Source organism: Nerophis ophidion, linkage group LG29 (genome assembly GCF_033978795.1).
Source record: "Nerophis ophidion isolate RoL-2023_Sa linkage group LG29, RoL_Noph_v1.0, whole genome shotgun sequence".
NCBI classification, from domain to species: domain Eukaryota; kingdom Metazoa; phylum Chordata; class Actinopteri; order Syngnathiformes; family Syngnathidae; genus Nerophis; species Nerophis ophidion.
In genome coordinates this window covers 4,177,576-4,193,909 of record NC_084639.1, presented here as the reverse complement: position 1 = coordinate 4,193,909, position 16,334 = coordinate 4,177,576, and the positions used below count along the sequence as shown (strand labels likewise).

The following is a 16,334-nucleotide window of genomic DNA, read 5'->3' as shown; positions in this document are numbered from 1 at the left end:
AGAACGAAAGAGAAAAAGACAATTGCTGGAAAGCAACTGAGAGACTTATTGAAAAATAAAACAATATTGTAACCCTGAAACAGGCTCTTATGTCAGTGCTTGGTGGTCTGAAGAACCCTCTGGAGGGCAAGCCCCACACTGACCAATAATAAATAAATGACTTCTTACCAACTTCTTCAACATAAAAATGCATGACAATATTTTATATTTTGAACGTTATTTTTAACACTGTGATTACAAGTGGAATTATTCATTATTTATCGTGTTAAGCAATGTCAGCTCAGATTTATCCGAGAGCCAGATGCAGTCATCAAAAGAGCCACATCTGGCTCTAGAGCCATAGGTTCCCTACCCCTGTTCTAACCACTAGGCCACTGAGTAGGTACAATACCGGTATACCGTACAACCCTATTGGGCAGTTTTACCTATTCCTCTTTGCAGCACTTCTCAAGCTCCATCAGGTTCGATGGGAAGCATTGTTTTCATCCGGAACGTCTCTCTATACATCGCTGCAGGTGTGCCAAGCTTATCGTTCATTTTTTTTTAAAACAAAAAACCTTTTCACATTGTCCTTATGAGGTATTGTCTGTAGAATTTTGAGGGAAAAAAATGCAGACATGCTAACCACTATAGTAGTATACCTTTTTGTCTGTCAGCCAACCGCTGACATCAGGCATCAGTAGTTGCCATGGCAATATTTACCCGCTGTTTCTTTGCTCCTTTTAAGTGGTGAGTTGCACAATAAAATATTATTCCAGGTTTTACCTGCCCCACTTCTCAGTAGCAGAGTAGCATTTTTTGTTGCATTTGTTGGTCCATGCTTGATAATCTTGCTTTGTGTTGTACAATTTAGATTAAAACAAAAACAAACAAAAAAAAGTCTACTGTGGCAGTCCTCTCCTAGCATTATTTGTCCTCGACCACAAGGTGGCGGCATTGCTGCAGCTTTTCCAGTGCAACCTGCAGTTTGTGTATTATTACTTAGGGCAGGGGTCGGCAACCCTAAATGTTGAAATTGCCATATTAGACTATAAATATAATAAAAAAATGTGTCTGGAGCTGTAAAAAATAAAAACCTTATATAAGTGTTATAATGAAGGCAACACATAATCTAAGTTACTATATTAGCTATATTAGCCTACTATCAAAATTACTTTAAAGGTCTTATATAAGTGTTATAATGAAGGCAACACATGATCAATCAATCAATCAATGTTTATTTCTATAGCCCCAAATCACAAATGTCTCAAAGGACTGCACAAATCATTACGACTACAACATCCTCGGAAGAACCCACAAAAGGGCAAGGAAAACTCACACCCAGTGGGCAGGGAGAATTCACATCCAGTGGGACGCCAGTGACAATGCTGACTATGCGAAACCTTGGAGAGGACCTCAGATGTGGGCAACCCCCCCCCCCTCTAGGGGACCGAAAGCAATGGATGTCGAGCGGGTCTAACATGATACTGTGAAAGTTCAATCCATAGTGGCTCCAAGACAGCAGTGAGAGTCCCGTCCACAGGAAACCATCTCAAGCGGATCAGCAGCGTAGAGATGTCCCCAACCGATACAGGCGAGCGGTCCATCCTGGGTCCCGACGAGCGGTCCATCCTGGGTCTCGACTCTGGACAGTCAGTACTTCATCCATGGTCATCGGACCGGACCCCCTCCACAAGGGAGGGGGGGACATAGGAGAAAGAAAAGAAGCGGCAGATCAACTGGTCTAAAAAGGAGGTCTATTTAAAGGCTAGAGTATACAGATGAGTTTTAAGATGAGACTTAAATGCTTCTACTGAGGTAGCATCTCGAACTGTTACCGGGAGGGCATTCCAGAGTACTGGAGCCCGAACGGAAAACGCTCTATAGCCCGCAGACTTTTTTTGAGCTCTAGGAATCACTAATAAGCCGGAGTCTTTTGAACGCAGATTTCTTGCCGGGACATATGGTACAATACAATCGGCAAGATAGGATGGAGCTAGACCGTGTAGTATTTTATACGTAAGTAGTAAAACCTTAAAGTCACATCTTAAGTGCACAGGAAGCCAGTGCAGGTGAGCCAGTACAGGCGTAATGTGATCAAACTTTCTTGTTCTTGTCAAAAGTCTAGCAGCCGCATTTTGTACCAACTGTAATCTTTTAATGCTAGACATGGGGAGACCCGAAAATAATACGTTACAGTAGTCGAGGCGAGACGTAACAAACGCATGGATAATGATCTCAGCGTCTTTAGTGGACAGAATGGAGCGAATTTTAGCGATATTACGGAGATGAAAGAAGGCCGTTTTAGTAACGCTTTTAATGTGTGCCTCAAAGGAGAGAGTTGGGTCGAAGATAATACCCAGATTTTTTACAGAGTCACCTTGTTTTATTATTTGGTTGTCAAATGTTAAAGTTGTATTATTAAATAGAGGTCGGTGTCTAGCAGGACCGATAATCAGCATTTCCGTTTTTTTGGGATTAAGTTGCAAAAAGTTAGCGGACATCCATTGTTTAATTTCATTAAGACACGCTTCCAACTGACTACAGTCCGGCGTGTTGGTCAGCTTCAGGGGCATGTAGAGTTGGGTGTCATCAGCATAACAGTGAAAATGATGTAAACATTTATATTAGCCTACTATCAAAATGACTTTAAATGACCTATATTAGTGTTCTAATGAAGGCAACACATGTTGTAAGTGTCTATAGTAGCTATATTAGCCTACTATCAAAATTATTTTAAAAGTCTTCTATAAGCGTCATAATGAAGGCAACACATGATCTCAGTGTCTATATTAGCTATATTATCCTACTATCAAAGGCTGACGCAAATCTTCGTTGACAGAAATGTTGTATTTTAATTTTTATTATTCACATTTTTTCAACATTGGAAATCATTGGTAAAACGGAGGCTTCTCGCAAGACGAGATCACTTCTGGAAATTACTGACTTGGATTGGCCAAAGTTATAGATGTTTGTGTACAAGTTTAAGGAAATGGAAGGTGGTCTTCTTCTAATGGATTTATTACAATCTTTGCAAGATGGGTAACGTTTGCTGTGGTCTGGAACAACATGGCACACAAGCAACTATGAGAAATGCAGCCAATATTAAATACAGATATTGTGTCATGAGACATGCAAATATAAATTAAATACACAGAGGACATAAGTAAAGGAAATTAAATGAGCATGTTAGCATCGATTGGCTTGCATTCATGGATTGACCAAATATGCCTGATAAGCACTCCAGCAAATCAATAAAATCAACTATGGATGGGGGGCGTGGCCTGCGGACCTGCAGCAAAGGGGTGTGCCAAGATCGGCTTCGAGATCAGCGACAGGTGCGTAGATGGCCCACCTGGGCCTGGTTATCTAATCACCTGTCGCTCTGTTAAAATGCAGCAGCCGGGAGGAGAGAGTTGTTGGAGCTGGACTAAGAGCGAGAGCGAACCTGAGAAAGACACAAGAACAATTGCTGGAAAGCAAGAGATAGACTTTATTGGAAAATTGTGCACCAGAACAGGGCTGTCATGTCAGTGCTTGGTCGTCTGGAGGACCCACAGGAGGGCAACCGCCACACAACAAAGCTCACCTTTGGCTTAAGGCGTGGATGAAACACAATTTTCTTCAACTAAACAGCTCCAAAACTGAAGCCATTCTAGTCGGCACCCCACATGAGACTCAGTCGTACATCATCACCAGCATCACCTTCTCCGGCCACGACATTCACCTCTCACCCTCAGTCACTAATCCGGGTGTTAAAATGGACCCTCACCTGACCTTTGAAGCTCAAATCAAACTGTGCAAGACCTGCTTCTACCACCTCAGGAACATTGCAAAACTCCGCCCCTCACTCACTCTCTCTGATGCCGAGAGGCTCGTCCACGCTTTTGTCTCCTCCTGCCTCGACCACTGCAACGCACTTCTTGTCAGGATCCCCAGCAACAACATCCAGAAGCTGCAGTACATACAAAATGCTGCGAGGATCCTGATGAGAGTGTGGAAACATGACCAGGTCACACCAACTCTCAAATCCCTTCACTGGCTTCCTGTTCCATTCAGGATTGAATTCAAAATCTCCCTACTAACTCACCAGTGCCTCCATGAAAATGCCCCCCTCTACCTCACCCCCAAATCCTCCACACTACACCTCCGCTCCATACAGGCTAACCTCCTCCAACCTCCATGCACAAAGCTTCGAACAATGGGAGACCGGGCTTTCTGCTCCGCCGCTCCCAGTCTGTGGAACGCTCTCCCTGACCACCTGAGGGTACCTCAGACTGTGGATGCTTTTAAAAAAGGCTTAAAAACCCATCTTTTTTAAAAAAGCCTTTCTATAGACATGCATGCTGGTTGTAGCTATTGGGCTGTTTCTAGTTTTATATTTTATTTCATTTTTATTATTACTATTTTTTACACGGTGGCACTTTGAGGTTGTTTGCTCAACATAAAGTGCTTTTTACAAATAAAATCTATTATTATTATTATTATTACCTTTGTGCATTCACGCACAGCATAAAACGTGTGGTGGACAAAAATGAGACAAAGAAGAAGTGGCATAAAACTCGTCTTTCCGTGGCAGCGTCGGAGAAAGTTGTACTTGTAAACAAACTACGATGAGTTCAAGGATCGCTGAAATTAGGTGCTTGCCGAATACTCTCATTAGTGAAGCATGTATAACATAAACAGTGAAATTTCTAACAATTTGGAAAGTTTGTGTCATGTTTTTTCTCCCACAGAAAATATACATATATAAAAAACAAAAAAATCTTCATCTTTTTCCAGGCTTTCTGCTCCGCCGCTCCCAGTCTGTGGAACGCTCTCCCTGACCACCTGAGGGCACCTCAGACTGTGGATGCTTTTAAAAAAGGCTTAAAAACCCATCTTTTTAAAAAAAGCCTTTCTATAGACATGCATGCTGGTTGTAGCTATTGGGCTGTTTCTACTTTTATATTTTATTTCATTTTTATTATTACTATTTTTTACACTGTGGCACTTTGAGGTTGTTTGCTCAACATAAAGTGCTTTTTACAAATAAAATCTATTATTATTACCTTTGTGCATTCACGCACAGCATAAAACGTTTGGTGGACAAAAATGAGACAAAGAAGAAGTGGCATAAAACTCGTCTTTCCGTGGCAGCGTCAGAGAAAGTTGCACTTGTAAACAAACTACGATGAGTTCAAGGATCGCTGAAATTAGGTGTTTGCCGAATACTCTCATTAGTGAAGCATGTATAACATAAACAGTGAAATTTCTAACAATTTGGAAAGTTTGTGTCATGTTTTTTCTCCCACAGAAAATATACATATATAAAAAACAAAAAAATCTTCATCTTTTTCCAGGCTTTCTGCTCCGCCGCTCCCAGTCTGTGGAACGCTCTCTCTGACCACCTGAGGGCACCTCAGACTGTGGATGCTTTTAAAAAAGGCTTAAAAACCCATCTTTTTAAAAAAAGCCTTTCTATAGACATGCATGCTGGTTGTAGCTATTGGGCTGTTTCTACTTTTATATTTTATTTCATTTTTATTATTACTATTTTTTACACGGTGGCACTTTGAGGTTGTTTGCTCAACATAAAGTGCTTTTTACAAATAAAATCTATTATTATTATTATTATTATTACCTTTGTGCATTCACGCACAGCATAAAACGTTTGGTGGACAAAAAATGAGACAAAGAAGAAGTGGCATAAAACTCGTCTTTCCGTGGCAGCGTCAGAGAAAGTTGCACTTGTAAACAAACTACGATGAGTTCAAGGATCGCTGAAATTAGGTGCTTGCCGAATACTCTCATTAGTGAAGCATGTATAACATAAACAGTGAAATTTCTAACAATTTGGAAAGTTTGTGTCATGTTTTTTCTCCCACAGAAAATATACATATATAAAAAACAAAAAAATCTTCCTCTTTTTCCATTTTCACATCTCTGAAAGAGGTCCAGGGAGCCACTAGGGCGGTGCTAAAGAGCCGCGGGTTGCCGACCCCCGACTTGGTGGAAGTCTAGAAAAAAGCGATTACTATCTGGATGTTGTTGCCATGACATCATGTTCTTCCTCCCCCTCCTCTCCAGAACCCCCCCGACATGCTGACGAGGAAGATCAAGCTGTGTCACATCAACGCCCACATCACCTGTCGACTGTGCGAGGGCTACCTGATCGACGCCACCACCGTCACGGAGTGCTTGCACACCTGTACGTCCTCGCACACTCTCACACTCGCTATTATTAGGCAAAACCAACTTTTCCCACCCACCAGTGCCTGTTTTTGTGTATTTGGGATCTGCATAAGTCCCGAAAATGCGGAAATATTTATTAAACAATCTGTACTTTCCCTAAACGCGCCCAATTTGTGGCGTTTCTCTCAAGTGTAATTTCAAGGCATTATCCATGTATGGTAGAGATTAACCCAAATAGCTTTTGGGTTAATATAAGTGTTGTATTAACACTTATATTAAGTGTTAATATAACTGTAATGATAAATTACCATGAATTGATTAACGTGGACCCCGACTTAAACAAGTTGAAAAACTTATTCGGGTGTTACCATTTAGTGGTCAATTGTACGGAATATGTACTGTACTGTGCAATCTACTAATAAAAGTATCAATCAATCAATGCTGTATTAACCCAAAAGCTCACTTTCATTTTTGATGAAAGCATTAATCCTTGAGGTCCCTGTTCTCCCATGTACTGTATTTTTCAGACTATAAAATACTCTTAAAATCCTTTTCTTCCTCTCAAAACTCGACCTGGTGCGCCTAATGTAAGGAATATGTTTGGTGGAGCTTACCCACCTCGAAGCTATTTTATTTGGGACATGGTGTAATAAGTGTCACTAGTAATTAGTAAAAATATGGGATTTTACTGCCGTGCTAAAGATATCGTTTTGGAAATAATTAAAACACCATATTTTCCGGACTATAAGGCGCACTTAAAACCCTTTTTTCCGGTACAAATGATTCTGGTTTTGTTTACCAACCTCGAAGCTATTTTATTTGGGACATGGTGTAATAAGAGTCACCAGTAGATGGCAGTCAAACATAAGTGTAGGCTGCACTATGATGGCAATATGACTCAAGTAAACAACACCATTTTATATGTTCCATTAAAAATTTAGAACATTACACACGGCGCGTCAAAATGTTTTAATACGACTTTGGTAAGCTACAAAGCTGCACCGCTTGATGGATTGTCGGCGTATTAAGCATAGGAGTATTATTTTGGTGTGTGTATGAAGTAAGACATCTTATTGAAGTTTTGTTTCGCAATATTATGCAAAAGCAACTTTTCTTACCTGCTGACATTAACATTTGCATTTCAAATGATAAAAAAAAAAAATCTCCTGGAAAATTAGTAAAAATATGGGATTTTACTGCCGTGCTAAAGATATCGTTTTGGAAATAATTAAAACACCATATTTTCCGGACTATAAGGCGCACTTAAAACCCTTTTTTCCGGTACAAATGAGTCTGGTTTTGCTTACCAACCTCGAAGCAATTTTTCCTGTGTGTTTTTTTTTTTCCGATAAAGAGATGCTGGTCCGTTATTGATTGACGTGAAGATGACAGGGAGAAGACGCCGCCGAAGGTCAGCCCCGTAAATAAGACCGCCCACAAAACGGCGCATCCGGAAGCGACTGTCAGAAAGCTGCTTGAAAGATGATTTGTAAAACATCATCTATGCAACATTTTGACCAAAGAACCACCATTACATGTTATGTAGACCAGTGTTTTTCAACCACTGTGCCGCGGCACACTAGTGTACCGTGATATATTGTTTGGTGTGCCGTGGGACATTATGTCATTTCACCTAATCTGGTTAAAAATATTCTTTGCACACCAGTAATTATAGTCTGTGCTGTCAAGAGCTCGGCAGAGTAACAGTGTAATACTTTTTCATATCAGTAGGTGGCGGCAGTTAGCTAATTGCTTTGTAGACTTTTTGTGATCACAATATGTAGATGACAGTGGGAGGCAGGGTGCAGGTAAAAAGGTATCCATCCATTTTCTACCATTTATTCCCTTTGGGGTCGCGGGGGGCGCTGGTGCCTATCTCAGCCTCAATCGGGTGGAAGGCGGCGTACACCCTGGACAAGTCGCCACCTCATCGCAGGGCCAACACAGATAGACAGACAACATTCACACTCACATTCACACACTAGGGCCAATTTAGTGTTGCCAATCAACCTATCCCCAGGTGCATGTCTTTGGAAGTGGGAGGAAGCTCGAGTACCCAGAGGGAACCCACGCAGTCACGGAGAGGACATGCAAACTCCACACAGAAAGATCCCGAGCCCGGGATTGAACCCCAGACACCTCAGGACCTTCGTATTGTGAGGCAGATGCACTAACCCCACTGCCACCGTGAAGCCGGTAAATAAAAAAAAAAAAGGTATCTAATGCTTAAATCAAAAATAAACAAAAGGCGTTGAAGCTTAGGGAAGGCTATACAAAACAAATCTAAAACAGAACTGGCTACAAAGTAAACAAAAACAGAATGCTGGATGACAGCAAAGACTTACAGCGTGTGGAGCAGATGGCGTCCACAAAGTACCTCCATACATGACATGACAATCAACAATAAAATAGGAGCGCTAGACAAAAACTAAAACACTACATACAGGAAAACAGCAAAAAAGTCCAAATAAGTCACGGCGTGATGTGACAGGTGGTGACAGTACACTTATTTTGCGACGAGCTACAGTGATGCATGCTTGGTTATGGTTTGAATTTTTATCCAATAATTTCGAAAACAACTTTTTACTGTCAATATCGGGGGCTGAGTTTATTTTTCAATGTTTTCTGCTGGTGGTGCGCCTTGGGATTTTTTCAATGAAAAGAATGTGGCTCGGCTCAGAAAAGGTTGAAAAACTCTGATGTAGACCACAAGGAAGTGTTTTACATTTAGAAAAAAATAAAATAATAATATGACTCAAATTCCAGCCTATCATCCAGCGCATATATATGAACAAAGATCAAAAATAGATTCATCGGCCGTGCGCCTTATGGTCCAGAAAATACGGTACTTGAGTGGAAAAAAGGTGCTGGGGTTCTAGCTCTGCAAAGTTCTCCCCCTCGACTTAGGTCTGCCTCAAGAAGGTGAAACTTTGTATAGCCCTTGCAGTTTGGATACATGATAAAATAGACTCTCTGAGTGGGTTGGGATCATGTCGTGTGGTTCTTGTGATTAAAGGCTGTCCTATTTTACCGGAAGTGGGTCTTGCGTTTTCCATCCATCTATTTTTCTAGTGACTCAAAGCACTTTTACAGAGTAAAACCCAAGAGCTGTTTTAGCTGTTTCTTTCCACTAGAGAGCGCCCTTTTACTTCACATGTACCGTGGGACAAATGCTGGAAAGTGGTGTGATAGTAGTGAGGGAAAAGGTCATTTAATTAAGTAACAACCATAAAGAAAACACATTAAAATCAGCACTGGAGGTGGTGACTTGGGCCACAAATCTTTCTTAAATTTTGATGGCGATTAAAAGCTGCTCACCAATCGATGGAAACTCTTTATCATATATAACTGGAAGATGCCCAGCGGGATACTTTGTGGTCGTTTATTACCTTGCATTGCTTGATTTTGACTTGTTTGGTGTCCAATATTAATCTGCAAAAGAATGAGCCATTTTAAATGTGCACTGTCTGGTGTAATTTGTAACCTGTTTTTATGTATGTGTGTGTGTGTGTGTGTGTGTGTGTGTGTGTGTGTGTGTGTGTGTTTGGTCTGGCAATGCTTTCTTAATCAATCAATCAATCAATCAATGTTTACTTATATAGCCCTAAATCACTAGTGTCTCAAAGGGCTGCACAAACCACTACGACATCCTCGGACAAGGAAAACTCACACCCAGTGGGACATCGGTGACAATAATGACTATGAGAACGTGATACTGATGATACTGATGACTATGAGAACATATGAGAACATGATACTGTGAAAGATCAATCCATAATGGATCCAACACAGTCGCGAGAGTCCAGTCCAAAGCGGATCCAACACAGCAGCGAGAGTCCCGTTCACAGCGGAGCCAGCAGGAAACCATCCCAAGCGGAGGCTGATCAGCAGCGCAGAGATGTCCCCAGCCGATACACAGGCGAGCAGTACATGGCCACCGGATCGGACCGGACTCCCTCCACAAAGGAGAGTGGGACATAGAAGAAAAATAAAAGAAACGGCAGATCAACTGGTCTAAAAAGGGAGTCTATTTAAAGGCTAGAGTATACAAATGAGTTTTAAGGTGAGACTTAAATGCTTCTACTGAGGTAGCATCTCGAACTGTTAATGGGGACATCTCTCTGTTTACACAGTCACCTTCAGGGGACCTCTGACGGTATGGGGACCAATAAACAGGTCCCCTAAAGGGGAACCTTTTTAAATGATAGTCAGATCCATTCTGAACCATATTAACTCTTTTTCCCCAGGGTCCCCAGTAAGAATGATCAGCACATTACTTCATCAATCCAGAGATTTAAAGACGTGTATGAGCTAACTGGGCAGTGGACATTTTACCTACTTTTTTTTTAATGCCTCCACAAGCTGTAGAAAGGGTGGTCCCCACAAGTCATGATCAACAACTTGGTCCCCTTTCCAAATGATAACCAGTTTGTGTGTGTGTGTTAGATTAGATTAGATTAGATTAGATTAGATTAGATAGTATTTTATTTATTCCATCAGGAGAGTTCCTTCAGGAAAATTACAATTTTCGGCACAATCCCATTCAAGATCAGACAAACATTACAGGGAGACAGAACAGGATCGCTGACGGGTCTGCCGGCTTCCAGCGCCCCTTACAAAAGATATGACATACAGGTTAAACAAGGGGGGAGGGGGAGAAAAAATAGAAGATTAAAATAAAATTTAACCTAGGCCCTGGAGTGGGGGTGCAGACTGAGGCCAAGGGGAAAAAAAACAACAACTCATAGCCATAGTACACATCCCTCTTACATGTGTGTAAGAGGGAAACATCAAAGAACACAGAAGACATTAAAGACATTAAAGCAGCAGATACAAGCAGACCCTTCTACATACAGCTATGAATAAAAAGTAAAAGAAACATATTCACTGTGGTGGCCTCTGCGGTGTTCCACGCCATTGTCTGCTGGGGTGGAGGGAGCATGGCCAGAGACAGGAGCAGACCCAACAAGGCAACCAAGACAGCCGACTCCACTCTCGGCCAGTGTCCAGTCCGCATGCATGAGAGAGGATACGTCCAAGGTGACTGAGGTGTCCGACACCTGCTCACCCAGTCAAGACACCGCGAAGCCTCTCCGTCCCAGCGCTCAGTGCCAGCTCCGCAGCCCTGTCCCCTCATCCGCATCTCCTCCAGTACATCCAAACTGACTCTGTGTGTGTGTGTTTGCAGTTTGTCGAAGCTGCCTTGTGAAGTATTTGGAGGAAAACAACACGTGTCCCACATGCAGGATCGTTATTCATCAAAGCCATCCACTACAGTACATTGGGTGAGTGACACACACACACACACACACACACACACACACACACACACACACACACACACAAACATACTTGTATTCTTGAGACCTCTGAAAATGCCTACCTCTTTAGGACCACCCTTTCTAGATATATAGAGATTTGTATTTACAACATCCATCCATTTTCTACCGCTTATTCCCTTTCGGGGTCGCAGGGGGCGCTGGCGCCTATCTCAGCTACAATCGGGCGGAAGGCGGGGTACACCTTAGACAAGTCGCCACCTCATCGCAGGGCCAACACAGATAGACAGACAACATTCACACTCACATTCACACACTAGGGCCAATTTAGTGTTGCCAATCAACCTATCCCCAGGTGCATGTCTTTGGAAGTGGGAGGAAGCCGGAGTACCCGGAGGGAACCCACGCATTCACGGGGAGAACATGCAAACTCCACACAGAAAGATCCCGAGCCTGGATTTGAACCCAGGACTACAGGAACTTCGTATTGTGAGGCAGATGCACTAACCCCTCTGCCACCGTGAAGCCCTATTTATTTACAACATTATTAATATATATATATATATATATATATATATATATATATATATATATATATATATATATATATATATATATGTGTGCTATGTAAATATAAAAAAGCTTGTTGTGAAAAATGAGTTGGAATTTCACAAGAAAAACTGGGAATTTTGGCAGTATTAAAATAAAAGTCTTATGTTTCAAGAAAAACTGAACATTTGTGCAATACAATGATAAAAGTTGGAATGTTTTCTTAATAACAGTTGCAATTTTAGAAGAAAAGCGCAACATTTTGGCAATTATATGAAAAATGTCATCATTTTACTTGACAAAAGTCATAATTTTACTCAAGATGTCACTAGGTTTTTAGAACAAAAAAATGTCAATATTGTGATAAAAGTCAGAATTTTATATGGCAAATGTCGTTCCCATCCTCACCTATGGTCATGAGCTTTGGGTTATGACTGAAAGGATAAGATCACGGGTACAAGCGGCTGAAATGAGTTTCCTCCACCGGGTGGCGGGGCTCTCCCTTAGAGATAGGGTGAGAAGCTCTGCCATCCGGGAGGAACTCAAAGTAAAGCCGCTGCTCCTCCACATCGAGAGGAGCCAGATGAGGTGGTTCGGGCATCTGGTCAGGATGCCACCTGAACGCCTCCCTAGGGAGGTGTTTAGGGCACGTCCAACCGGTAGGAGGCCACGGGGAAGACCCAGGACACGTTGGGAAGACTATGTCTCCCGGCTGGCCTGGGAACGCCTCGGGATCCCCCGGGAAGAGCTAGACGAAGTGGCTGGGGAGAGGGAAGTCTGGGGTTCCCTGCTTAGGCTGCTGCCCCCGCGACCCGACCTCGGATAAGCGGAAGATGATGGATGGATGTCACCACTTTGCATTAAAAAGTGATACTTTTACGAGAAAATATTGCAATATTACAGAAACAGAAAGTACATGAGAAATTGTTCCCAATTTTATAAGAAATAAGTCCACACATTGTGAGAAAGACTGCTTTTAGTTCATTTTTATTTTCTATTTTTTTGTAATTGGTTTTTAATTTTCATTATTTACTTTGTTATTACAATAAATCTCTATGTACATATATATATATATATATATATATATATATATATATATATATATATATATATATATGTATATATATATACATATATATATATATGTATATATATATATATGTATATATATATATATATATATATATATTTATTTTTTTAATTAATTTTGGCCAAAGGGGGCCATTTTAATTTCTTACACACAAGTATTACATATGTTGGCCAGAGGGGGAGCACTTCAAAAATTTACACACCCTTGTTATTTCATATGTTGACCAGAGGGGGAGCACTTTTAAAACCGACACACAGTCGATTTGAAAAAGCCCTCCTTTTCGGGACCACCCTTAATTTTGATAGATTTCACCACCAGGGGTGCAAATGAGACATTCTCTACTAGAGACCTGGGGAAATTATGGCCTGGGGGCCACATGCGGCCCGTTAAGCTTTTCAACCTGGCCCGCCAGGTATTCTCAAATTGTTTTTTTTTTTTTTGAGCTTTAAGATGGAAAGTGTAGCTGCCATTATGATGTGCAGTCATGTTTTTCTAATGAATGTAAGTCTTCAACTATACAAAGTATTTCAATGGTTGTAATGTGCGCTTATGGATGATATACCAGTTACTATGGTAATCTTGTTAGTTACTATGGTAATCTAATTAGTTAAAATGGTAACCTAATTACTTGCTATGGTCACCTAATTAGTTACTATGGTAATCTAATTAGTTACAATGGTCATCTCATTAGTTACTATGGTCATCTAATTAGTTACTATGGTAACCTAATTAGTTAAAATGGTAACCTAATTACTTACTATGGTCACCTAATTAGTTACTACGGTAATCTAATTAGTTACAATGGTCATCTCATTAGTTACTATGGTCATCTAATTAGTTACTATGGTAACCTAATGGTCATCTAATTAGTTACTATGGTCATCTAAGTCACAGCAGCTCAGACGAGGCACCAAGCAGTGTGGGCGGTAAGCGTTTCCACAGACGCGGAAGGAGCTTTTTACAACAAAGTTCTAAAGCAATGTGATATATCTGATGGATCAGATCGTAGCTGAGTTTATTTTGTACCCTTCGCATTCATATTTCACTGTCTGTTGATTGTAGAATATGTCGATTGAAATGGGGTTTGACGTTCATATTTTGTCAATATTCAGTGTTTTATCCTTCATAGAAACATTTTGAATTCCATTACGTTTTTTTAAGGCGGTCTGTCATAACATTTCTAGCATTCAATCAGACATTATTGTGAAGTTTTGTATTAGTGTCCCTAAAAATAGATATGCCGGCCCCCCCAGACACATTTTTTCTCTAAATGTGGCCCCCGAGTCAACATAATTGCTAAGGCCTGCTCCAATAGATGCAATGGTTTTCTTCCGGACATTTTGGGTCAATGTCCTACTTGGCCCCAAAACAAGTAAAAGTGTATGATTTGCACCTTTTATCTGGATCTGCACTAAAATGTCTGATACATCTTAGGGATTGTCAATAATGTATTCAACAAAAGCTTTTTTTTTTTAAGTTAGCAATCAAGTCAGTGTGAAAATGACTGCACTACCAAGCCTGGCCAGCAGAGGGCAGTGTCGGCCTGCTCAGTCTCACCAGACTACATATAAGTGTTCGCTTGCATGATAAAACAATAATGTCTTCCATCCACAAGAGTCCACACCTGTGTTACCCTAACAAGGACGAGCATATGGTCCGGGTGTGACTTCCTTGTGCGTTACAACACACTTGACACCTTCAAGTCACTGTGTGGCCCTGCAGCAGATACACAACAAAGTGTGTCAGCGCACACAATCAAGTATTTGGATGCACGCTAACATGTGACGCTCACCTTCTCTGCTTCCCAGCCATGACAGAACAATGCAAGACATTGTGTACAAGTTGGTACCCGGACTTCAAGAGGGTACGTTTCTCCTCCTTTTTGTTTTTGTTTTTGTTTACATGCAGTATGGACCACGTGTGTATGTGTGTAGTCACCTTCATGCTTTGTCCTCCATGGCGCAGCGGAGATAAAGAAGCAGAGGGACTTCTACCAGAAGCTGGGCATGGAGGTTCCTGGCGACATTAAAGGGGAGCTTTGCAACGTGAAGACTCATCTAGACCAGCACAATGGTACAAACACTCTCTTAAATAATACACAATAATAATCTTGATATTGAGATCAGTCCGATATCAGCAAAAAAAAAAACAAGTATCGGATGATATTGGCTTGCATTTTTAAAATGCTGACATCCAGGTATCATCCAAATAGCCTCCAATAATCACACACACACTTGCTCTTTTCTTGTATTTTAGTCAAGCCATTGACAAAAAGGTAAACAGGCCAAGCTAAAAGCTACTAGGAGCTAGCAGCTACACAGCAGCTAAGCACACAGTAGCACATCAGCTAGTTATGTATCAAGTGTCCTTAATTGAACTATATTGCAGTCTGAAGCAGAACATTTTTCAGTATAAAATAATTAGTTGCACATGACAAAGTCAACTAATTATTTTATACCGAAAAATGTTCTGCTTCAGACTGCAAAAAAGAAAAATAATTAGTTGCACATGACAAAGTCGGGCTTCACGGTGGCAGAGGGGTTAGTGCGTCTGCCTCACAATACGAAGTTCCTGCAGTCCTGGGTTCAAATCCAGGCTCGGGATCTTTCTGTGTGGAGTTTGCATGTTCTCCCCGTGAATGCGTGGGTTCCCTCCGGGTACTCCGGCTTCCTCCCACTTCCAAAGACATGCACCTGGGGATAGGCCCCTCCCACCTCCAAAGACATGCACCTGGGGATAGGTTGATTGGCAACACTAAATTGGCCCTAGTGTGTGAATGTGAGTGTGAATGTCGTCTGTCTATCTGTGTTGGCCCTGCGATGAGGTGGCGACTTGTCCAGGGTGTACCCTGCCTTCCGCCCGATTGTAGCTGAGATAGGCGCCAGCGCCCCCCGCGACCCCGAAAAGGGAATAAGCGGTAGAAAATGGATGGATGGATGACAAAGTCTCCAAGGCAGAAGTGAAATAGTAACAAATGTGTCCGCATCATTCAACCTACTGCGTCATGAGCAAATAATTATTAAGAGTACTTGGTGTCGCAAAAAAGAAAAAGAAAATACTACTCCACTTCAACTTAAAGACAGTATAAATCCATTCCAGATGGTCAAAATTAAATAGGTTAGTGTTCATTTATACCTACTATTGATCTCTTTTTGACTTGTTTTTCTTGATCGAGCCCGTTCTAAAAAAATTCACTTCAAAATTTAAAGAGGGTGTACTATGATTCATGCTGGTGTCGTATCGTATTGATATTCATGTCCGCC

At 41.3% G+C, this 16,334-nt stretch overlaps 1 protein-coding gene across 1 annotated transcript in view; it reads left to right on the top strand.

The window, feature by feature from the left end:
* Positions 1-16,334, top strand: part of LOC133546032 (polycomb group RING finger protein 3) — an 80,714-nt gene that overhangs the window by 30,876 nt on the left and 33,504 nt on the right. The window contains exons 2-5 of the mRNA XM_061891845.1: positions 6,049-6,169; positions 11,342-11,438; positions 14,880-14,935; positions 15,037-15,144. Of these exons, the coding sequence (XP_061747829.1) occupies positions 6,049-6,169; positions 11,342-11,438; positions 14,880-14,935; positions 15,037-15,144 (382 nt within the window). The remainder of the gene's footprint in view (positions 1-6,048; positions 6,170-11,341; positions 11,439-14,879; positions 14,936-15,036; positions 15,145-16,334) is intronic.